Here is a 24,574-nt window from a genome sequence, read left to right on the forward strand (position 1 = left end):
ACAGATTGTGTCAAAGCAACTGAACAGCATTAATTAGGAAAATAGTGTGTCAATAATGCAAAATGACAATAGTAAACACTAATTTTCCAGTTAAAGACAGTTCATCATTGAATCAGTGATGTCTTCATTCAGCTCAGTTCAGTTTAAATAGTATATGTGCAATCAAGTCAACGATATCGCTGGAAATGAAGTGTACCCAACTAAGCAAGCCAGAGGCGACAAACTCAAAACACACAAGTCACACCTATAAGGTCCATGTGAAAAGTCAGTCCTCTGGCCTTATAAAATGCATATTTTTCAATCCATTTCTCATGCTGAGGGAAGTCAACAGAGGCACTCTGAATATTTATTCACCTTCCACTGAGCACAGGAAGTATTATTCAGTCATTGTGCACAGAATCCAGCAATATCAGCTTTACTTTGCGCTGACTTGCCAATACCCAGTTTATGAGCCATTTAAATGTTCTGGTGCCCTGCATAAAATAACGTCCTGCGGTGGATATATAATTTAAGCCGATCGTCAAGGTGTAGTTATTAATTTGCATAAAGGTTCTGATATAAACCTGAGGAAAAACATCATATTCGTTCATGTCATTGAATGCATTGTGTCACGATCACCAACTGGAGTGCCCTTGATAACCACCATACCTCTGTCACTCAGTTTTGGACTTAATTTACCATAACCCATAATCTAGTGGTCATAAAAATGAATAACACCTTCCAAATTGCCGTGTTCCATTACAGCCACTGGTTTCACATCTGGTTCTCTCGTGTCTTGTCTTCCTGGTTCTTGATATTCTGCCTGTTTATCTGGATTACTCTGTTAGCCTCAGCCCTGAACTCTGTCATTGTTTTAGATTGCTCATTGTGTTTGACCCCACGCCTGTTTCGACTACGATTGTATATAACCCTTTAATAAACTACTTCAGTTGGAATCCTCAGCCTTCGTGTCCCCGTGCAGTTTTGTGACACATTGATTCAGAACTCACGCTGGCTGATTTAATATTTACATTGATCTAGCACACAAAAATCAGAGACAACATTTTGAAATTTGGGCTTCAGAATCTAATTTAGGTTTCAGGATTTTGAACAGTTTCACTAAAATTGTTGTGCTGCTAATATAATTTGTAATAGATTTTTTTTTCTTTTAGTATTTTATTATTGTTTTTATTACTAATTTATTTATCTATCATTCATTCATTCATTTTATGACTATTACATTTTTTTATAGTTTTCTTTTAAAATAAGTTAATAGTAAAATAAATATCAATAAATTAATATTTTTATTACATTTGAAACATGCAAAATAGAAGCATTTTTACTAATGCTCTCAAACTCTTGGTCCCCACTGTGTACATTCTTCTGTGTTGGTTTTCTCCCAGTGTTCTCCCTCCTTGTTGGCTTTTAATTAAACTGTAATTCTCTGTCATGTTTCAACCACTTTTTCTCATCCCAGTAGTACCACTCAAGGAGCTTTTAATTGCGCTATCAAAAATAAGAGTGTTCTCTCATCTTCATGTAAATAGCCGAACCCCCACGGGCCACCGGCCCTTATCACAAAGATACATGTTTTGGCTTTTTCATCTTCTGTCGCCTTCCCTTCTTATTCCCTTTGTGTTTGCCAGTGTTTATATGTGTGTGCGTGTTTGTCAGACTCCTGGACAATCTCCAACACAGAATGAAGTCTGATCGGTCCTCCTGATATAAGGGTCATTCTCACCGACCTCTTAAATTATATTCCTGCCTACCTACAGTATATATTAAACCTCTGCTACACGAATGTCTCTATCCATTACACTCAGCCAAAGGGACAAATAGAGAAGGATAGAAGGGGGAAAAAATCAATAAGAAAGTAAAAAGGTTCCTGCATTTTTAAACACCAAGCCTCCTTTTTAGATTTAGTGAGTTATAAGGCTTTTTACATAAAAAGAAGCTGGAAGAGTAAACAAAAAATAAATTGTATTTGGTGACACCATGCGTGCAGGGTTGACGCGAGCGGGACAGGTTGCAACCTGCTCAAGTTTACCTTTTAATCAGATGCATTTGCATTTAAATTCCACTGTTGTGTGCTCTGATTCTGTGAGCTGTTAGTGTGTGAAAGAAAGCCTGTGTGTGTGTGTGTGTGTGCACAGGCCTATAGACGTGTGTGTACGGTTAATAGAGGCTAGCGCGAGTCCTGCTTGTGTAAGTGGCAATCACTAATTCCATTATCACTTTACCTATTACTGTAGAGGCCATAGAGAAAAGCTGCCCAGTGTAATTACCAGGCCACGTTTACAGGCCATATCCTCAATTACACATTACTGCTCTCTAATCTCCCCATTCAACACACATATGACTACATGTGTGTGCTTGTGTGTATTTATAAGTCCTCCTGTATTAAAATGCAAAAAAGACAAAGTCTTGTGCAATTGTGATTTGCATTGTCTATTGCATCCTTGATATCAATGTAATCTGTACACTTTATTTGAAAAGAGAAAATGTGAATTCAACCGGACATTAGCGCAAAATAATATGAGAAGATAGAGGCTGATACGAGAGGCGTTAAAGCAGCACAGCTAGGAAATCAGTTTCCTGGAACAAAGGTCAACTGTATAGTTTAATGGTCATTGCATTGTCATTTGATTGCAGGATGTTGCTTCTAACCAATCAGAGTAAAGTATTCCAGAGAGCTGTGCAATAAGGATTGTTGGTCATTGGAAATCGCAGGGGCCAAATTCATAAAAAATACTGCAAGCCTGAGTATTTAAATGAAGTGATTAAGTACCTTATTCACAGAAATCTTGGTTAAACTACTGTGGAAATATTAATGTCAGCAGAAAGCATGTTAAACAATTTTATTAAGAGTTGTTGATGTACATTTTCTATTAATCAAGGCAGCAGTAATTAGTCAAATATTCAAATGATGCAAAAAATTGACCAGACATATATCCCGACAAGCACTTTTTTTTTTTCATGTCAAACATTCACTGATTTGCATGGTGCTAAAAATGCAGACAGTGTTTTTTGTGCGTGTGTTTTTTTAGTTATTTATATACTATTTAAATATTACTGTATTCATATTTTAAATGAGCCTTTATTTTTATTTTATTTATTATTTCAGTTTAAGTTATAGTAAATTTATGTTTTCATATGTTATCATTTTTTTCTTATATTTGGCTTTAATCTGTGTCTGTACCAAAATTATTTTTAATAGTTTTAGTAACAATAACAACAACAACAGTTATTCTCCCTCCCGCTGAACGAGAGACAATAGTTAAATATACAGTGGGTACGGAAAGTATTCAGACCCCCTTAAATTTTTCACATTGCAGCCATTTGCTATTGAAGTGATTCTGATCCTAGCATTTTCACCTGAAAATGTTGTCTTTCCTTTTGCCTTTTGGAGCAGATGTGTTCAATTATGAGAGCTGGATAAAGCATGATTTCTCTGGGTAGTCTATGGTGGAACTTCAGTGCAGGTCTGGGTCTGACAGGAATCTCTCCCTCAAGCATCCTCAGAGCAGCACCACATAAAAGACTGAGCAGAGGCTTGTTAGAGAGGAATCATTAGTATGAGCGTCCTCTCTCTGCTCTCTCTCTCTCTCTCTCTGTTCCTCAGCTCTCCTCTTCGGCACAGAGAACCTTCCTTTTATATTACTTCATTATAATCAGTTACTTAGTATATTGTTCAGCATTGAATTCCTTCGCTTTAAACCTTTCCTTTAAACTTCCCTGAGCATGGCTTCCTAATCACTTCCCCTTATCGTATTCATCTCCTTTGTTCATTCAAAAATAAAACATTTACATAATTAAATTCAGGAAGCTTTTCCATGCAATTAAATAACTGTAAACCTTCTCAGCAAAAAAATTATAATAATAATAGTTTGAATTAATTTGGTCTAGTAGTCTTTTTGTCCAAATTAATTTAGTCATGCCAACTAATGCAGTGAAAATGAGAAGGAATGAAAGGGATTTGAACTCGGGTCTCTGCACATGTATGCACCACCACACCACTGCCTGTGTTTCTCTGATGAATCACTCTACTTTAACACATTTTTAATACTTTTCTGCCATTTTTGGCTTTTTACCAAAAATGAGATTTTGCTGGGGTTTTTTTTGGTTTTTTTGGTGGATAATAATGTGTGGATATGGGCTCATAGTGGGAAGGGTGCCAGTAGTCCCCTTGTTTTTTGTTTTTTTTTTGTTTTTTTTGCCACTTTTCTCTGTCTGTCTTTACTTAACACATTTTTTCCTCCCTTATCTGTCTTTTCCTTTCATCCCACTTATTGACTTTGGTTTCAGAGTTCATCAGTGTAATCAGCAGACACCGGATGAGCTGTGTCTCAGTGTTATTTACTGAAAACTTCTGCCTGTTTGGCTCTTTTCTCTTCAGTGTGGCTTATAAATCTCCTCAAGCCTTCTCAGTCCCACAAATGTCTTTGAGGGCAGTGGTCGATCCCTACAGCTCGGTGCTATGCTCTGCTGAACGCCCCATTTTAGCTTCAAGCCAGTATATGACACAACATCACACAAATTGTACAGGATATTCTTCATCTACATCTTAGATGGTTTATAGACTGAGGCTATGCTCGCCGTGTACACAAACGTTTTTCCTGGCATTTCTTTTTCAAACATTCAAAATCATTTTTTCAGTAAATTCTACCCGAATACAAACAGAGTAATGCAATATGTATGACAGTTATTGCATGTTTAATCTGTTGGGATTTGTCAGGCTGCATTATGAACTAATTTTACAAATGGCGTTATACTTTAATATCAAAGCGAATCTTATTGTGAAGTGCTGCTGAACTTTGAAGTTTCTCACTGTTTACCCTCCGGTTTTAATTAACAAACAAAAAGTTCCCCCCAAAATAAAACTCCTAAATTTATGTAATAAAATCTGTGTGACTTTCTGTCTTCAGCAGAACACAAGAAATGAAGAAGAAATGTTGAAGAATGTACTGCTCACTCTTTCATGTAATGAAAGCGAACAGGGATCTGGAATGCCATAAAAGTATTAAAAAACTAGTCATTATGACACTATTTTTTCAAGTCTTCTGAACCTATGTGATAAGCTTGTGTGAGGAAAAAGACTGAAATTGAAGTTGTTACTCACTAAAAATCTTCTAAATTGTGTGCACATTTTCATGCACATTATCCATATTTGAATGGAGAGCAACATTTTCGGTGAATAATGAATGAAATTTTGATCTATTCTCACACAAAACTATTGTATGACTTAATGTATACTGCACAAGTCATATGGGCCACATTAATGATACTTCTATGGTGCTTTTTTCACACTCAACAACCCAGATACCCATTTACTTTAATTATATGGAAAAGATGGCCAGTACATTCTTCAAAAGATCTACACTAAAGAAGTCATATGGGTTTCGAAAGAAAATAAGAATAGTAAATGTGGACACAATTTTGGGATGAACTATCCCGTTAAATGTTTAGTGTAGTACAATAAATGTAAGTCACCCTAAGATAAATATTGTAATGCAATAGCACATGAACGTTTTAAACATTCATAACATGTCAAATCAATTAAGCAAGTTTCTGTGCATGAAAGTGAAGTGTGCACCAGGGATCACTGCCCATAACGTCTGATCATCCTCTGGCCTGCTCCTTTGTCCATCTGCCAGTATTTATGAGTTGAGATAACTCTCTCTCTCTGTGGCTCTTTATCTCTCTGTCTGTCAGAGCTAAGTGAGAGTGCATGCGAAGAGCCTTTGACATTTGAGAAGAATCATAGCATAATCAAACACATTCCACGGTGCTCTTTGTGCCTGTTTGTCTCTCCTTCTCCCCCGTCCCATTTCTTTTCTGATTTTCCCTTTCTGTCACTCACTGTCTCATTGCCTCCTCCTGTGCTGTCACCTTTAATACTTTCATCTCATTTCTCTCTCTTTATTTTTTGTTTGTTTAAAACTTTGTTTTCTTGGTCAGTCTCATTTAGCCTCGTGCATATATAATACAACCAACCAACCACTGCTAGTAGGCATATTAAGATATTATGCATTACCATGCTGTTATGGAGATTATTCATTTTCCATAATTGCACAAATGCAACCCAACTGATGTATACAAACTTTCAGCTTGCATTAATTAGAGATTTTATGTATATCAGTAACATTGTGGCACGACATTTAGCTCTTGGTTACAGTTTTACATAAATATGCATGTGCATTTTTTTTGCAATTGAGAACTTGTGCTGCATCAAAAGCATCCAGTCACTCTGGAGAGAAGGTGCTAGAGTGCTTCTGTGAATACAATCACCCAGTGCTGTCACAAAAATCGATTATTTTTTAAATGATGGGGGTAAACTATTATTTCAGTTGCAATCAACCTCAAGAGGGTTAACCAAACATGAAAGCAGATGCGCAGTGACTGGCAGAATTCTCCCTCCCAATACAGCATATGCCATGAATCATACTGCCAGCAAAGAACATTGAGAATGAGTAATTGAATTACAGGGCTAAATGTGTCCCGTGAGCAGAGTTAAGATGGAGTTAAGATTGCTATTATTACACTGTCATATCACTGGACACTGTAGTCACATCCTTTATGGTATGAATATGATCCTGTAAAACCCTGTGGACACTCTGACACTTATAGTGGGTTATGGAGGAGAAACCATCCACTGTGCCAAATGAAAGCCTCTTTTTTATTTCTTTTTTTCAGAATTTCAGAATTTCACTTGGAGTATTAGGTATTCTGGGAACTCTTTGCCTACTGTTTTATGAATACTGTGAATTCGCACATACTACTTTGTTCAGATACTGTTTTTCGTCTACTCTATAGTAGGGAAGTATGATATTTCTGATGCAGCCATGGTGTTGCAGTCTTGGCAGGACAGATGCTATTATTGCTAAACACCAGAATAACTACAGATAGAAGTAACAGTACAATTGAGCAGCTGGCGTCCGTCCGTCCATGCATTCATTCATTCAATCGATCAATCGGTCGGTCGGTCGGTCAGTCAGTCAATCACATGGCAGTCATGGCCTATTATAATGGTTAGAGAGTCGGTCTTGTAACCCAAAAGTCACGGGTTCTAGTCTCTGTACCGGCAGGGATTGTAGGTGGGGGGAGTGAATGACCAGCGCTCTCTTCCACCCTCAATACCACGACTGAGGTGAGACCCTTGAGCAGGGCACTGAACCCCCAACTGCTCCCCGGACGCCGCAGCAAAAAAAAAAAAAAGGTTGCCCACTGCTGTGTGTGTGTGTTTGTTCACTACTCACTGCTGTTTGTGTGCACTTGGACAAATTCCAAGTATGAGACACCATACTTGGCTACACGTCACGTCACTTTCACTTTAATAGTTTGTACGGCACATGAAAGAGGCTTTTATAGAATTTTTAGAAAGTTAAAAGGATAGTTCGGCCAAAAATGAATGTTCTTTTATCATTTAATAACCCTCATGTTGTTCTAATCCTTTCTTTGTTCTGCAAAAAAAGATGAAGAACTTTGGGAACCAAGCAGTTTTGATGCCCATTGAGTTTTATTGTAAGGACAAAACACTGAGACATTTGAATTTTTCAATATGACCCCTTTAATGAAAGTGAGATCTCTTTCTCACTCTTCAGTGGATGTTGTTCGAGACATAAAAGCACACATTCTCTCACATTCATTCTGAACACAGACTCATTACCTCAGCCGCTGTGTGCTGTGCCGTACATGCAGTGTGTGTTCACTCATTAGGCATGACGGCTGCTATTGTCGGCTTGTGTTCTCAGGGCTTTTGTACATGAATGAGTGTGGTGTTAGCAACAATTGCTGGATCCCTCATCCTTATTCACAGTAACAGCATGCAGAAAGGGTTTGTGTGCACCACCAGTGCAGGATTTAAAACAAACTTGCTCCCTAAAGGTTTTCAAGGTATCATAAAACTGTGTTTTTCACTGTGTGAGTCCTAGTTGCTGATGTCCTGTTGTCACATGTTTCACTCCTCCTCTCTCGCTTTGTTTTGTTCTCAGACTGACCTGACACATTCCCTCCTAACACACTCATTTAATTTCTCCTTATTTTCAACTTTCCTCTCCTGCCTCACAAGGGCCACCTGGACCAGCAGCTCTGATAACACAAACTCCACATGTGCTCCTCTGCAGCATCACACTGACTGATATAGTACACCGCTCTCGTGGATTAACCCATCGATCTGCTCTAATCAATCCCACAATGCTTCTCTACCCCTGAGAGTGTGCAGGGGAGTATCAGAGATTTATCTGGGCGTGGATATGAGATTCACAGTGGAGTTCAAAATGCCACTTTCATTCCATTGTGCTTGATTTTTTTATGTCTGTATGTTACTGTATTTTGATGAACTGTAAAAAAAAGTATCAATTAACAAAGTTAACCAATTAAAATAAATCAATTAACAACTTTGAAGCTCACAGTATATCTGTATTTAAAGGTTTAAAATCATCACTAAAAATAATTTAAAAAATAACAATAATGATCATTTTTACTTGCGGAACCTGACTATTTAACTATTTAATGCTCTGGTTAACATAGAAACCCATGAGACTCGTACTTGTAACTGCATATGGACACTGACCAAACCAACATGAAATACACACTTTTTATCACTATTTGAGTGTGGTAAGTTTGTGCGATTTTAGTATTTCCACATTCAAGTAGATAGGAGTTGGTTTTGCGTGCCTGAAAGCTACAGGGGTCTGCCAAGTGAACTGACTTTGCTTGAAAGGTACTTCAGTTAAAGCACTATAAAGAGCCATGATTAAAATACATGAAGAAAATATGTAGACAGACACACAGAGAAACAACTGTAGATTGAAAAAACTTTTTTTTTTAAATGTGATTTTTCAGAGTGTAGATCAGACGAGGGGTATGTGCTTGTGTGCGCATGTATGAGCGTAATAGAAAGAGAAGAGATGATTGATTTGTGGGCTTTAAATAAACACAGGGTCTCATCTCCAGCTGGGTCGTTGTTCTGAGCCTGCAGAACTGTCAATCATGTAACACCTTTAGCTATAGAGAGAAGCGCAGCAGTGTGCATGTCTGGTTCAATAGCAAGCGACAGGTCGACAGACAGACAGACAGACAGACAGACACACAGACAGGTGGGCAAGCAGACAGGTATTCTAAAGCAGCAGTTCAAAGGAAAAGTGCAGTGCTTTGTAGACTTTGGTATGTGACTCCTCCTTTCTTATTTTCTGCAATGAAGAGTGCTTGATGCTAAGATAAGAATAGTTTTTTATCATAAGAATATCTAGAAAATTGTTAAAGGGGTCATATGATGCTTCTAAAAAGAACATTATTTTGTGTATTTTGTGTAATGAAATGTGTTTATGCGGTTTAAAGTAAAAAAAAACACATTATTTTCCACATACTGTACATTATTGTTTCTCCTCTATGCCCCGCCTTCTGAAACGCGTTGATTTTTACAAAGCTCATCGGTCTGAAAAAGCGAAGGCATGACATACAACTTTACAGATCTTCTTTATGCACCAAGAGCTTGTAACACTCCAAAGAAAAAGGAAAAAATGAAATTGCATCATATGACCCCTTTAACCAATTAGTGGACTGAAGTCCAGATTTGGATCCACCGAACTGTAAAGATGCCTTAAGACACTTGCTTAAAGGTATATCCTTGTGAAAAAGAAGTATACTTTAGCATTCTTTTAGAGTACTTATTATGTAAGTAATATACTTTAAAAGAATATACTTAAAGGAACACTCCACTATTTTTGAAAATAGGCTCATTTTCCAACTCCCCTACAGTTAAAATATCACTTTATGATATATATATATATATATATATATATAATTTGTTTAAAAAATGTATCATACCTTCATGCAAGTCCTTCCCAACTAACACACAAAGTACCAGTTATGTGATTTATTGATACTACTTTTATTTAACACGTTGCATGCTCGTAGTTTCTTTTGCGCTTTAGTGAAATGATATACTGCGTGCGCCACCGCATTTGCGCGTGCAGTTGAAGAGTGTGTGCAAAGCACAGCATAATGTCTGACAGAGAAGGAATAATGTCGATAGAATAATGAGACTGACATTAAGCATGACAACATCTCATCTGACCGCAGATACTAAATCGGGACAGCACGTTTTTCTCAGACAGTCTTTAATTAAACTGCAAAAAAAAAGTGTCAACAGCTTTTACGCACATCTTTCAAAATAAAAGTCTCGCATCAGAAAAACATTTAGAATTATGTTTTTTGTTGTTTCTTTGACTGTACACTCCACGACCCACTCAGAACGGTCTTGCGACCCACTTTTGGGTCACAACCCACCAGTTGAGAAACACTGCTGTAAAGTATTGTTTATTGTTAGTTCATGATACCCAATGCATTAACTAATTTTAACAAATTGAACCAAAAGTGTTCACCATTAGCCTATTTCTTATTTGTGACCCTGGACCACAAAACCAGTCTTAAGTGTCAATTTTTCAGATTTATACATCTTCTGAAAGCTGAATAAATAAACTAAATTCCATTGATGTATGGTTTGTTATGATAGGACAATGTTTGGCTGAGATACAACTATTTGAAAATCTGGAATCTGAGGGTGAAAAAAAATCTAAATATTGAGAAAATCACATTTAAAGTTGTCCAAATGAAGTTCTTAGCAATGCATATTACTAATCAAAAATTAAGTTGTTTATATATTTACGGTGGGAAATTTACAAAATATCTTCATGAAACATGATCTTTACTTAATATCCTAATGATTTTTGGCATAAAAGAAAAATCTATAATTTTGACCCATACAATGTATTTTTGGCTATTGCTACAAATATACCCCAGCGACTTAAGACTGGTTTTGTGGTCCAGGGTCACATTTTGCTTTATATGGTTGCCTAAAAATCTGAAAAAATTCAAATAAAAATAGAGACTAGACTAGAAAAATGATCTTTTACAATATATAAAGGAGGGAAAGGACATGACCAGCAATGGCCTGGAATGTTCCCTTTACCTAATTGTTAAAATGATAATGGATGAATCTGAGATTAAATGTGATTTTCAGAGATCACATATGAAGAGAAGCCATCACTGTAAACGCATACATAAACCATCAGATTTGAGCATGTCTGAGTGATTTAGATCTTCAGAGTGTTATCTGTGACCTCTGATCCTAATTCAGCTCCATTTGCATCTCATACACATTGAGAGAGCGAGACAAACGTTCAGACTCCTGTCAGCATGGAGTTGTTCCTGCTTAACCGTTTCTCTTTTCTTGCCTCCATCCAAATCTTTTCTTCTCTGTACTTCTCCCTCATTCTCCTTTTAGTGTGCTGTAATCTCATACAATGAGCTTACCTGTACCCAATGAGATAGTCAATGCCTTTCTCTCTTCTAAAAACAGCTTGACTGGTCACGCTGGAGCCGCCACACTTCATTAACTACCACAGTTTGCCTTGCTGTGTGTGCGTGTGTGAAGGCAGAGAAAGGCAGACAGGTTGAGACAGCTTATATCTTTGATCTTTTGTTTGCTTTCTCTGTATTTCTCAGCACATCAGTTTTGTTAGAGAGGATGTGCTTAAATGCAGAGCTTTATTATCAGAGGTGATGATTCAAAACAACAGCATCTTTGATTTGACAGTTGGCAGGAAGCAATGTATTATTAATATTTGAATCCCTGTAGTGTTCAACCTATTTGTCTGGGTCCTGCTGTTGTGCTGTACAGAGTACTGAGTCATATATTCCATTATAAATATATAGGAAACTTCTACATTAACATTAATGTCCATAAAATGCATAATCCACCACATGAAATGAGGAACCACCACTGGTGTTATTATCAGTATTAAAGGGGTCATATGATGCTGCTAAAAAGAACATTATTTTGTGTATTTGGTGTAGTTCACCCGGAGGTCTACTTATAATGTTCTATAAGATTTTCTGCTACAAAATTGTCATAATTTGGATATTCATGAACATTGTTCTCACTTTCTCTGAAACCTCTCTAAATTAAAGAGGCTGTTTTGTGCTGTTGTACCTTTAAAATCTATATGTAAATTTCCTCTATGAAATGTGCTGTATAAAAGGCATATAAAAGGGAATGGTCTGTTAATATATATTAATCTGTTTAACGATAGTAGGTAGATTTTGTTTCTGAATGAATTATTTGAACAAAACAGTTGACTAAATAATTCAATGATTCACTCACTTGTTTTGTTCCTGAATGAATCAGTGTGTTTAAACAAATTTGCTGTGAATCACTTTGTTTGAATGAATCACTTAATTAAATAACTCACTGACTCAATCATAAAGACAGTCGCTTGTTTCCAAATACTGGTGTAGCGATGCAACCTGCAGAAGAAGTTGCAAAGCTCCCACCACAAATGCACAGACTGTCAGTCTGTCTGGAACAAACACAGATACAGTGAAAAGTCCTAGTGCTGCTGGACTGTGTATTATACTCAAATTCACTAATTTTAGCCAATCGAATCTGAAGACCAGAATAAACCTTTTGACTTCTGAAACTTACAGTATATTTTTTAAAGTACTTTAAACTCTTTTGGCTTCAGACTATGAAGGAAAATTCGGTTTCTTATGACCCTATTCAAGAGTCAAAAAGTGCTGAAAGATATTCACTCTTCAGACAGATTTCAGAGCAGCTCCACAGATTGTGCCATCAGTCAGGACAAGATTGGGTTACAGCAGAGTATTTCTTATCTTCATGAGGAGACCTTGATACCTTGAGCAAGAGGTCCTTAAGTCTGATAAGGACAAGTAAGGGGATAACGCTGAAGAGCTTGGAGACCACAATGGTGGAAAGAGATGGCAGGTGGCTGAAGGATACAACAAAGAAAGGAAATGGAGTTAACAGATTTTAAAGTGCCCTCAAAACAATCAGTGGAGTCAAAAAGAGTGAGTGAAGATGTTGTGTATGGGAAAGTCTGAGAAAACTGAGGGCATAAATTTGCTCCCAGGCAGATGGTGTCATACAGGGAGACTGCTTTCCGGAGACTGCATGGTCATGGCATGTTAGGGAATCAAAAATAGAGAGATACGCCCTCCTCAGCTGTTTGTTCATCACTAAAGTTGTCTATCAAGCCGTCTGTATAGTTTAGGGCAGATTGATTGTGTGTGTGAGTCTGAACTCTCTCTATTTCATTTCATTTAACCCTTTATTTAACCAGGCAAGTCATTAAGAACAGGTTCTTATTTACAATAACAGCTCTGACTTTCAGTTCTCACTTGTTTTCTTTCATTGCAGTCATTGTGGTAAATTATGGTTTCCATGTCAACTTTGGCTGGTTCCCACATGCTGACAAATGACCACAAGCAACATGCCCCATCTGGTTACATTTGAGTGAATCAAAGACATATTCTGGGGCTTTATATTGATTTTTGAAGACCCCAAGGAAGTCTATAATACCTGGAGGGATCTCAACAACAGTTGTTCGGCTAACACAGGACTCCCTGAAAGTTCATGATCTAAAATCTGCCATCATTGGGCATGGAAACTATGAAAGCCTTTGAGGCAAACACCTGAGACATAAAAGCCATCTGACTTTTATATCATATATATATGTGTGTGTGTGTGTGTGTATTTCACTATTTCTTTTAGAAGTCATCATCTAATTCTACAGGATTTCCAGGAGATGTTTCGCATTCTTTAACAGTCTGTCTTGAAACAAAGCTGATGTGATGCCAAATCCCCTTATAGAGGGAAAAAATCTATTGTGTTTAAAACTGTGACAATGAGCAATTAGGATCAACTAATTGGATTTTCAAAAGTATGTGAATTTCGCAGCGCCATTGTTGCGGTAAACTTGAACAATGTTCTTGAATGAATAATTTATTTAGATGAATTTGTCTGTTATCGTAGGGAAAATGTAAATTTTCACGCCCCTAAACATCACGTGGAACAAATCGAACTGTGATTGGTTGTTTTATATGTCAGCCAGTCCTCAGCCAATGAAAGCTGCTATGGAGTCCAGACCTTGTGCTGTCAGTCTGAAGGTCTGGCTACATGAGACTAGGGCTAACTGGACCAGGCATTGTTATACTATTATAGTTTTTGTTAATATTTTATTAAGTTAAGAACTTAACTTTTGTTAAGATTTTATTTTTATATTTTCTGTTTTCATTTTATTTTTAAAATTTTGTTCTGTGTAATTTTGCTATTATTTTTTATTAGATGTTGTATTTTTAAACATGTCAATATATTTTTTGTTTAATTTTAGTATGTTTAGTTTGTTATTTTAGTTCCTAAACTAAATGAAAATGTGGTTTTGGTTTTACCGATAATACCCCTGGTGCGATCTTGACCTCTCTGATCTTTAACCTCTGGTGTGTGTTTTTCACCTGTGTGCAGGTGTGTGGTTGAAAGCCACGCGGAGCTGTCGCATGAGAGAGAAGCGGGCAGACTTCGTAGCTGGCTGTCTCGGTGGACGGATCATCGCTGCGGGGGGACTCGGTAAGTAACTGCCGATGTTGAATAGATTATGCAAATAGGATCAACTGAGCTTAGAAAACCAGGAAAGAAATCTACAAAGCACAGCGCGAGGACTGTCATTTTTCAGAACAACCTGCGGCAGAAACGGCCTCATAATAAAATGCCATATCAAGCAAATGGATTCATTATGTCAGGTCTTTATGTGCAGCCATGAGTAAGTACTGTGCACTAATGTCACCTAGCAACAAGAATCTACCTCACAGTACACCATCTGCAACAATTACAGGCCACATCTCAACAACTTTACGAACTAAGCGACCTACCCTTAAGAAGTGATCAGCATAATTTGCACTGATTTTTTTAGTGTGTAGTTTGATCAGCATTCCCTTCATAAGCAGAACTTAATTTTAATTGGAAAGTCAAATAATCACATTTAGCCTCATTATGAAACAATGAATATGTGGAGTTGCTCAACGACAGCCTGTTCCATAGACTGACGTGTCTTCAAACAAAATGATTTGTTCATTTGGGTCTTTACGCTCCAATGAAAAAGCTCTGAATATCCGTCTCAAATACTGCCTTATTTCTTTCCAGTCTGTCTGTTTGTCTGTGGCTGCATTACTAGAGGGAGAGAGAGAGATTTCTTTAATAAATGTCAGCTCAAAGAGTGGGCGAGAAATTTCAGTGTCTTCTCAAAAAACGATATTTAGGGCAGAGCGTTGCAGATTAAACATGGCACATTTTTATTTCATCTTTTCCTATGTCTAGAAATAGACAGAATTTCAGGCATCACAGCAGTTGACAAACAGAGGATCTTCTGCACGAGACTTCAGAAATGGGAGGCGGATGCGTGTATGTGTGTGTGTTTTTGTACTTTCACAGCCATGCACGTGTGAAATTGAGCATTGTTATGTGTGGAAAGAGCAACTCTTATAGCGGCAAATCACTGATGCCTCACTGTAGCATGAGACAGGGGAGATGGAGGAGTACATGGTTCATCTAGCTGGTTAATTAAAGGAATATTCTGGGTTCAAAACAGGTTTAGCTTGAAAGTATCTGATATATACTGTCCATTAGCACAGATTATTATTTTAATGTGTCCCTTAAAACAAGCAAAATAAAAAATGTGTTTACAGTAATGCTCTTGCAATGGACATTTAAGGGGCAAGGCATGTATTTTTATTAAAGTGTTTTTTTTTATTAATCTGTACAGAAATCTGTTATTTAACCTGTTAAGATTTTTAGTGTTTTTGAAAGAAGTCTCTTAAGCTCACGAAGACTGCATTTATTTGATCAAATATTAAGTAAAACAGTAATATAGTGAAATGTTTTTTAACTATTTAAAATAACTGTTTTGTATTTGAATATATTTAAAAATGTCATTTATTCCTGTGATGCAAAGCTGAATTTTCAGCATCATTACTCCAGTCTTCAGTGTCACATGATCCTTCAGAAATCATTCTAATATGCTGATTTGCTGCTCCAGAAACATTTCTTATTATTTTCGATGTTGAAAACAGTTGTGCTGCTTGTGCTTTTTGTGGAAAACGTGATAAATTTTTTTCCAGGATCCTTTTATGAATAGAAAGTTTTTAAAAACAGCATTTATTTCACAAAGAAATCTTTGGTAACATTATAAATGCCTTAACTGTCACTTTGGATCAATTTAATGCATCCTTGGTGAATAAAAGTATTATTTAAAAAAAATTACTGACTCCAAACCCAAACATAAATATAAATAATTTTTACATTTGTATTGTTGTCATGTAAAATTACTTCTTATTTTAAAGAGTCCTTATCCCAAATTCTCTGGTCAATAGGAGTGAAAACCCTGCCATAGTTTTTGGAGCTTTTGTCACCATAGCCCATAATCAAAAAAACATGTATAAGTAGGTCTGTTTTTCAAAACACCTTCTTTAAATGGTTATGTTAGAATTTGAAATATTAAATATAAATTTCAAATTAATGTAATCTCATGTTGGCATGAATATGTTTAATTTTTTTGGTTACACTTTTTAAAAAAAAATTTTTTTAATGTTGATCCTACAGTGTAATGCCCTCCCCTACAAACTGACCACTGTGAAATCCATTGCTGTAAATATATAAGCTATCATATTTGTTGATGAACAAGTCGAAAAATATTTTCTGTGGAAAGAGAACTTGTATAGAATCCAGAACATTCCTTTAATACTAATGCAATTTGGACAAAGTTTACAAAGTGTGTTTTTCTTCTGGAGTGTGCTGTATGAGGAAAACATTGACACTAAATTATCAGACACTACAATTTTATAAATTCTTAATAAATCAACTGAGCAAATTTCCAAGATCGCTCAGCACATTCCAATGGAGGATTGTGTGTGTGTGTGTGTGTGTGTGTGTGTGTGTGTGAGCGTCTCCGTTATTCATTGCGTGAGAACATTCACATTTTAGCGTCGCACTACTTCTTCCTTCACCTGCTTGCACTATCCTCTCTTAGTTGTTGTCACCTCTTTCTACCCCGTCCCCCCTTCATGTCTTGTCTCGGTGCACGTTGCGGGTGTGTTTTTTCCTCCCTTCGTTTTTAGTGTCTCTGCTGTTGCTGTTCATCTTTTTATCTGGTGATTTTCTGAGCTATTTTTGTGTCTCTTTCTTAGTGCTTTAGTCTTTTTCCTCTGTTCTTTTTTTTAACAGGCATTGTTGGAAACTCAGGCCATACAGACTTATGCACACACAGAGAAATAATGACATAATTGGAGGAGATGCTCCATTCCCTGTAGCTCCTCATGTCTTTCTAGAATTAATGGCTGCTATTAGGTCCATATTGGAGATGTGGCATTCACTATGTAGTGAATGAGTCTATGGTTTTGTGCATTCTGTGCTTGACTGAGTAAAATGCCTCAGTTGCTTAATGTTCTCTCATGTGCCTTCTGAGTTTGGCACCGTGGCAAGATGTCATGACAGACAAAATTTCAGGTTTTTCCACCATCACTTTCCACTCTGACAAATGCTCTCAGTTGTAGCATGTGAAAGACTCTTGGCGTTGTGTTGATGTTCATGTCGTTACTATAGAAACGAACATAGATACTCAGGATATTTACAACACTGTCTGGACAAACGAATCAGAGTATGTGATAGAATCGCAGATGAATCTAACCTTTGCAAAACAGCTCCTACAAAACTGCTTTTACAAATATGTATTTGTGTGAACACCAAAGGGCCTGAGGATATGTAGCAACATGCACAAGCTCTCCACGCCAGCGCCAGAGCACAGCTCGACGTGACACTTTTGATTACTGCAAGCGGATTCGCCATAGTGTTTGTTCTACCAGGAAATTATGATAACAATAGTCACCGCACCAGTCCATTCATATCATCTGCACTTCAATTGGAGTAACCATGGAAACTTAGCGGCAGGTCCCATGTGATGATGTAGGTCTCAGCGCTGAAGGTAAAAGAGTGAAAAAAACCCAGCCTAATCTTACTGACCCTGGGGAAAATGAGAAAATGTTCGCTGTTCACTGCGACTGTAGTGTTTGTGCCACAATTTATCAGCGAAACTTTGTTTTTATTTTTTTATTTATTTATTTTGCAACATCAGAGCAAAAGTTTCTCCAAGCAGAAGCCACAGAATCTGTACGAGTTACATAATTTGAAGAAATCTGCATGCTGCCACCTGTTCAAACCTGCTTTAGTCCCAAAACCCACCAGGTGGCAAGTGCTTCATCTGCAAGAAACATCCGCAATGTGTGTGTGTGTGCAGTGAGAGGGAGAGCGCTGTGGATGCTGTATGCTAATGTAGAGAGGGTGATGTGTTGATTGAATGGCTGGAGAGGCTGTGTAATGTGCAGCGCTTCCTGCACACCTGCCTGTGATATACTAAATCTGGAAATATTTTCTTTAGGTTTTGACATGTGGACTGGGACACTCCTTTATTGTATTTGACTAACTTTTCATTCTGGACAGGCACAGTTTTCTGTGTTTTTCTTTGAAAATCACAAAGTTTAGGTGGGAAATATTGAGGAGTTTATCCTCCCTTTTTTAAATAGCCAATATTTTACATCACAGCCATGGATTATGATTTGCTACTTGCTAGCTAGATGTAGGTGGTATTCACATTTTGAGAGAGCATTTGATTGGATAAAAATTTGTGTAGTACAGGATGAGTCAACCGTATTTTTAATGCATGTTTTTAAAAGAGAAATACTGTTCGTTTTTAATGCGCATACCTGCTAAATTTTTTGTTTGTTTATATAATAAATATATAGTATTAGAATTATAAAAATTATATATTATATAATTTATATTATATGAAACATATTTATATTCAAATACACTATTTTCTGAAGTGTGCTGTATGCAGAAAATCTTGACACTAATGAAATTACAAATAAAATTTGTAAAATTTTTAATTTCTGAAATTAAATAATTGGCTTTTATTATTGACATTTTACTAAAGACATTTCTATTATATATGATTATATATATTATATTATATTTCTATAACTATATCTGAAAATATTTGTTAAATGTTGACAACGTGTTTTTTTTTCTAATAAGAAATAAAAAGGTGTGTGTGTGTATAGGGATGTCATGTTTTGATGAAATGGTAGTATTTAAAGAGATATGTAAAAATATATATATATATAATAATAATACTATATAAAACTTATTTAATATTACATATTAACATATTAACTTTAACAGCCATAAAAATACATTAAAAAAAATTTAAAAAACGCAGACCCTTAAACACTCCATAGTGGCCCCCTGGGGGTCCCTGGACCCCAGTTTGAAAACCTCTGCACTAGCATATATATGACTTCACAGCTAGGATACATAGTCTATGGTTGTATTAAATGAAAAGGCAACATTTAAAATATTTCATGGTTAATATCAGTGTAAGCCACTGATAAATTCGAATTGTCATGCATTTGCTACACAATTTTGAAACTTCAGTACATATCTCTGGGTTTTTGTATATTTGTGACAGTGCTTTGTTTCGTGTGCTTTCAGGTAACCAGCCATCCCCACTGGCATCAGTGGAGAGTTATAACCAGCTGAAGAGGAGATGGGAACCCGTGGCTCCGTTACCCAGCCCTCGCTGCTCCTGTGCCTCCATTCAGACCCCCAACATGCTGTTCCTCATCGGAGGGGTGTCCCAGGGTCCCAGCAACGCCGTGGAAGCCCTCTGTTTGAAAGAGACAGTCTGACACACACATACACACACTAATGAACAACTACACAAATCCTCACATGCTGTACTTTCCGGAGTGTAAGCTCTGCAAACACACACGAGCATACTGACGTCAAGTTGACGTGTATGTCTCCGACAAATATTCACAGACTTTCCCCTCAGAGGACGCATCAGCTTTATACTTTGAATAGTGGAGACAATCTACTGGAGCTTGGACAGCATTCCACACCCCTGGACAGAAGAGTTTTGGACTGGAGATCTAAAACAAGCAAAAAATACATAAATAGATCATTCATCTAACTAAAGATTTTTAGTGTTTTTGAAAGAAGTCTCTTAAGCTCACGAAGACTGCATTTATTTGATCAAATATTAAGTAAAACAGTAATATAGTGAAATGTTTTTTAACTATTTAAAATAACTGTTTTGTATTTGAATATATTTAAAAATGTCATTTATTCCTGTGATGCAAAGCTGAATTTTCAGCATCATTACTCCAGTCTTCAGTGTCACATGATCCTTCAGAAATCATTCTAATATGCTGATTTGCTGCTCCAGAAACATTTCTTATTATTTTCGATGTTGAAAACAGTTGTGCTGCTTGTGCTTTTTGTGGAAAACGTGATAAATTTTTTTCCAGGATCCTTTTATGAATAGAAAGTTTTTAAAAACAGCATTTATTTCACAAAGAAATCTTTGGTAACATTATAAATGCCTTAACTGTCACTTTGGATCAATTTAATGCATCCTTGGTGAATAAAAGTATTATTTAAAAAAAATTACTGACTCCAAACCCAAACATAAATATAAATAATTTTTACATTTGTATTGTTGTCATGTAAAATTACTTCTTATTTTAAAGAGTCCTTATCCCAAATTCTCTGGTCAATAGGAGTGAAAACCCTGCCATAGTTTTTGGAGCTTTTGTCACCATAGCCCATAATCAAAAAAACATGTATAAGTAGGTCTGTTTTTCAAAACACCTTCTTTAAATGGTTATGTTAGAATTTGAAATATTAAATATAAATTTCAAATTAATGTAATCTCATGTTGGCATGAATATGTTTAATTTTTTTGGTTACACTTTTTAAAAAAAAATTTTTTTAATGTTGATCCTACAGTGTAATGCCCTCCCCTACAAACTGACCACTGTGAAATCCATTGCTGTAAATATATAAGCTATCATATTTGTTGATGAACAAGTCGAAAAATATTTTCTGTGGAAAGAGAACTTGTATAGAATCCAGAACATTCCTTTAATACTAATGCAATTTGGACAAAGTTTACAAAGTGTGTTTTTCTTCTGGAGTGTGCTGTATGAGGAAAACATTGACACTAAATTATCAGACACTACAATTTTATAAATTCTTAATAAATCAACTGAGCAAATTTCCAAGATCGCTCAGCACATTCAACACAGGAAATGTGTTTGCAGCTCCAGTTCACATGCTGTGATATTCATATTTAATCAGAAGTTGTTTCTTCAGGGTAAGAGCTAATTAAATCTAGTCAATGTAGTTGCGATTCACGGCTCACATTGACTGTTTCTGAGTGACCCATTTACAGGGTGAGAGATGAACGCTCTCAGGGGACGTGGAGGAGGACAGAGGGCTCACTTCCTGTAATTTTTGATGAGATAAAACCCTTGACGTAGACCTCATACACCTCGTTTTTGCTTCACCGTTGCCCTGTGAGGGTCTTGTATTGCCCCCACTGATGATTTGACAAGGGTATCGGGTCACTGAGCTCATTTAGCATGCCGAAAAAAGAACTCATGCATGTCAGGAATTCACAATGCTTAGTGACAGGTTTGAATGCACTATATTCATGTGCATATTTGCTTTGAGAGGTCAGTGAGGGTTTGATTTATCTGGTCTGCGTGTGTTTGTATAAATATGTGCACCCACATACCGATTATCATCACGTTCTGGTCTCAGACGGTTTGCTGACCTGTTGTTATTGGGCGATATGGTGCCCGAGGGCATAATAAGATGTTCATACATATTCATACTGATCGTTGCTTGAGTGCAAATGGCTCTTTGTGTTTTTTTGTTTGGGATGGTGAGATTTGAATGTCAGTTTGGTTTACATGCAACATTAAAATGCCTCCTAGAAGCATTAGAATCAAAGGAACAACAAATACAATCCACATACTTGTTTTAGATATATGCCTCCCCCATGACTGTGATGTGTGCTGGCAGATAGTGATCATGTGCATTGTTTTAAAGTGGGAATAGACATATTTCTGCCTGTATGAAGCCATGAGACAACAGAGGACTGGAAGATATGTGACAATGCCAGGAGATGAGCTTTCTTATTTAATTTTATTTTCTTTTATCTTTGGTCTCATTAATGTAGGTTCTGCTGCAGGCTAATTTAAATAGGGAGTTTAATTTTCGCTTTGCTTTATGTGAGGTTAAATGTCACAGAGGTACAAATTTGAAACACCCTCCAGCACTGCAAGAGACGACAACGTGTGAATAGATGATCTGAGGGAAAGAGATAATGCCGAGAGAAATATACCTCTATTTTTTCTTGTCTTCGAATTCTGCAACATGACACATGACTCATCTTGGCAGAGTTTTTTTCGCTCGAGTCTCATTTCTGCTGCCTCTACGAAATGGAAACGCCGAACTACTATACTCTCACTGAAAAAATGTTGCAAGATGTTAAACAACCTGTTTTCTGAATTCATTTGACCACAATCTGAGCGCTGGCGAATGTGGGTGAAGTGAGCTCATATTTTCATATCTAGAGGTGCGAAATGTTTTACTCCATTTCAGAGGTGTCGTTCAGACCTCTCCACAGTGCTTTAAATTACTTTAGGGAATTCAAATTGTTGGACTCCGGGCTTTTTGTATTATTATATAAACATGTTCAAAAGCATTTCGTCTTTTACCCTTATTTGTATGTAAATCACTTTGGAGTAAACGCAGAGTATGATCACCTAAACTCTTAAGTAGCAGTTGTTTCGCAGTGATTTTTCATGTTTCTCCATGTTCTGAATATTCTCTGTGGTGGGTTGTTGAACTAAATGCAGTTTCTCCAGTGTTTCGTGGGTTAACCTGTTTGTTTTGTTGCTTTGTGAGGTGACAGGCTGTCATGTTGACTCGTAATCTGAGCAGCTGTTGAGATGGTCTGTTGTTTTTTTATGATGTTGTGCTGTCATGTGGTGTACTAGTGGTAGCTGATGGCCTCTGACAGTCTTCAACATGCAGTGCCAATACTATGGGCGCATTTCAGTTTCTGACTCATAATCTCCATAAGAAAATCAATCAAAATCCACATTATCTCATGCACTGCATAAACTCTAATCTAGATAGATAAGTCTCGGTTTTAGCCCTGAGCAGAAAATGCAATTTTAGTTCATGTTTTTCCACATCTGAAATATTGCCATGGAGGATTGTTTCACACTGAGGTAGATGAGCAGAGACACACGGTCGGCCCAGGGGAACTCGCAATGTCCCATGAGATTACACTGCACCCATCCACACAGCGAAAGCTGTTTTACCCTCTAGCGTACTGTTGTCGACCATGCACTGAATCAACCTCTGTTGTTACACTTTGAAAAAACAGGTAAATGTTATCCACGTTTATTCTGTGAAGAACTATGGGACTATAGATTTGATGTTGTATGAGCACTGTAGACATGAACCTGTGTGAGTTGGGACATTTATTCATAACTAGGTTATTGATGGCTGTTGGTTGAAGCTTTATGTAAAATGTTTTTGATTTGAAATCAATTTCATTTGCCTGGCTTAAAGGGATATTTCACCCAAAAAATTTTATTCTGGCATCATTTACTCACATCATTCTAAATCTGTATGACTGACAAAAGAAGGCATTTTGAAAGTCAATGGGGTCCAAAAAGTTTATTGTATTAAACAAAAAAACTCAGAGACATTTTTCAAATGATCTCCTTTTGTATTCCACAGAAGAAATTCCAAACAGATTTGGAATGATATGAGGGTGAGTAAATGATGACAGATTTTTTATTTTTGAGTGTACTATCCCTTTAAAGGTGCTGTAAGTGCTAGCATTTCACTATTTCTCTTTTTAAAAAAAAACTTAACCGTTAAAAGACACGAATGTGCTGTGTTTGTGATTAGCTAAAATAGTGCTGGAGCGCCCTGAATGTTTGTGTTTTTTGTTTACAGAATCTAGCGCTGTCACAGAGACTGGTGTGATTTCTCAGGACACCTATTTCAGTGATATCTGTCAGATTACAGTTACATTTATGTGTGGTATTCCTAGATTCCTAACTGCTTACAGCACCTTTAATAATGTCAGCAGGATGAAGAGTTAGAAAGCAATATATGAACTGCACAGAATATCTGTGAAATCTCTGGCACCGGTTAAATCCCCCATTGTATGTTATAGCAGAGATTCGAGCTGCACATCACATAGAGAACTTCACTTGAAACTTATAGATGGGTTAACATGGTCTGGATTTAAATCTGAATTGTGTTGAACCGTGTTGACACACAATTGCGAGTCCAGTTCAGTAGTTCAGTGCCTATATATGTGAGGTAGTGCCTCTACTGCGATTTCTGTAATAAACTCTTTGAACATTTCTATGTGATTCTGTGTGGTTCAATGTGTCTTCATTTAAAGGTAAGAATTCACATTACGTTCTTGCAGCGCAGCGAAATGAACAGTGAGATGCATCGCAATGTGCAAACAGGTATCTAGTGCATGTTTACATAATTGCAAGATGGCACAGCGTTAAGCAAAAACGTGTGAACCGGGCCGGCCCAAGGGAATTGTGATTTATTTTTTCTTTCTTTGCTGGTTTACAGAACAGAGATAAACGAATAATCTCAAAAATGTCACCTCCATTTATTTAGGATAAAGTACACGACCAGAACATCTTTAAAGGTCACGATAAACTCTTGGCAAGAGGGGATTCAAGATGTCTTGTATCTTGCCTCGCCTGTTGGGGTTTGATTTACGACTGAGGTCTGGCAGTTGTCTAAATGACAGTTTGATTTTGTGCTTTCCTCCAGCTCTTATCTTGTTGT

At 36.8% G+C, this 24,574-nt stretch overlaps 1 protein-coding gene across 2 annotated transcripts in view; it reads left to right on the forward strand.

Annotated features, from left to right (window-relative positions):
- The window catches only part of LOC107712738 (kelch domain-containing protein 8B-like), a 101,489-nt gene extending 81,682 nt beyond the window's left edge, over positions 1–19,807 (forward strand). For both annotated transcript variants that reach the window (XM_016518080.1, XM_016518081.1), the window contains exons 6-7: positions 14,303–14,404; positions 19,376–19,807. In XM_016518080.1, coding sequence (XP_016373566.1) covers positions 14,303–14,404; positions 19,376–19,572 — 299 coding nt within the window. In that variant the 3' untranslated portion in view covers positions 19,573–19,807. The remainder of the gene's footprint in view (positions 1–14,302; positions 14,405–19,375) is intronic.
- The last annotated feature ends 4,767 nt before the right edge of the window (positions 19,808–24,574 follow it).

Source organism: Sinocyclocheilus rhinocerous, unplaced genomic scaffold, assembly GCF_001515625.1.
Source record: "Sinocyclocheilus rhinocerous isolate Xijiao unplaced genomic scaffold, SAMN03320098_v1.1 scaffold418, whole genome shotgun sequence".
Lineage (NCBI taxonomy): Eukaryota > Metazoa > Chordata > Actinopteri > Cypriniformes > Cyprinidae > Sinocyclocheilus > Sinocyclocheilus rhinocerous.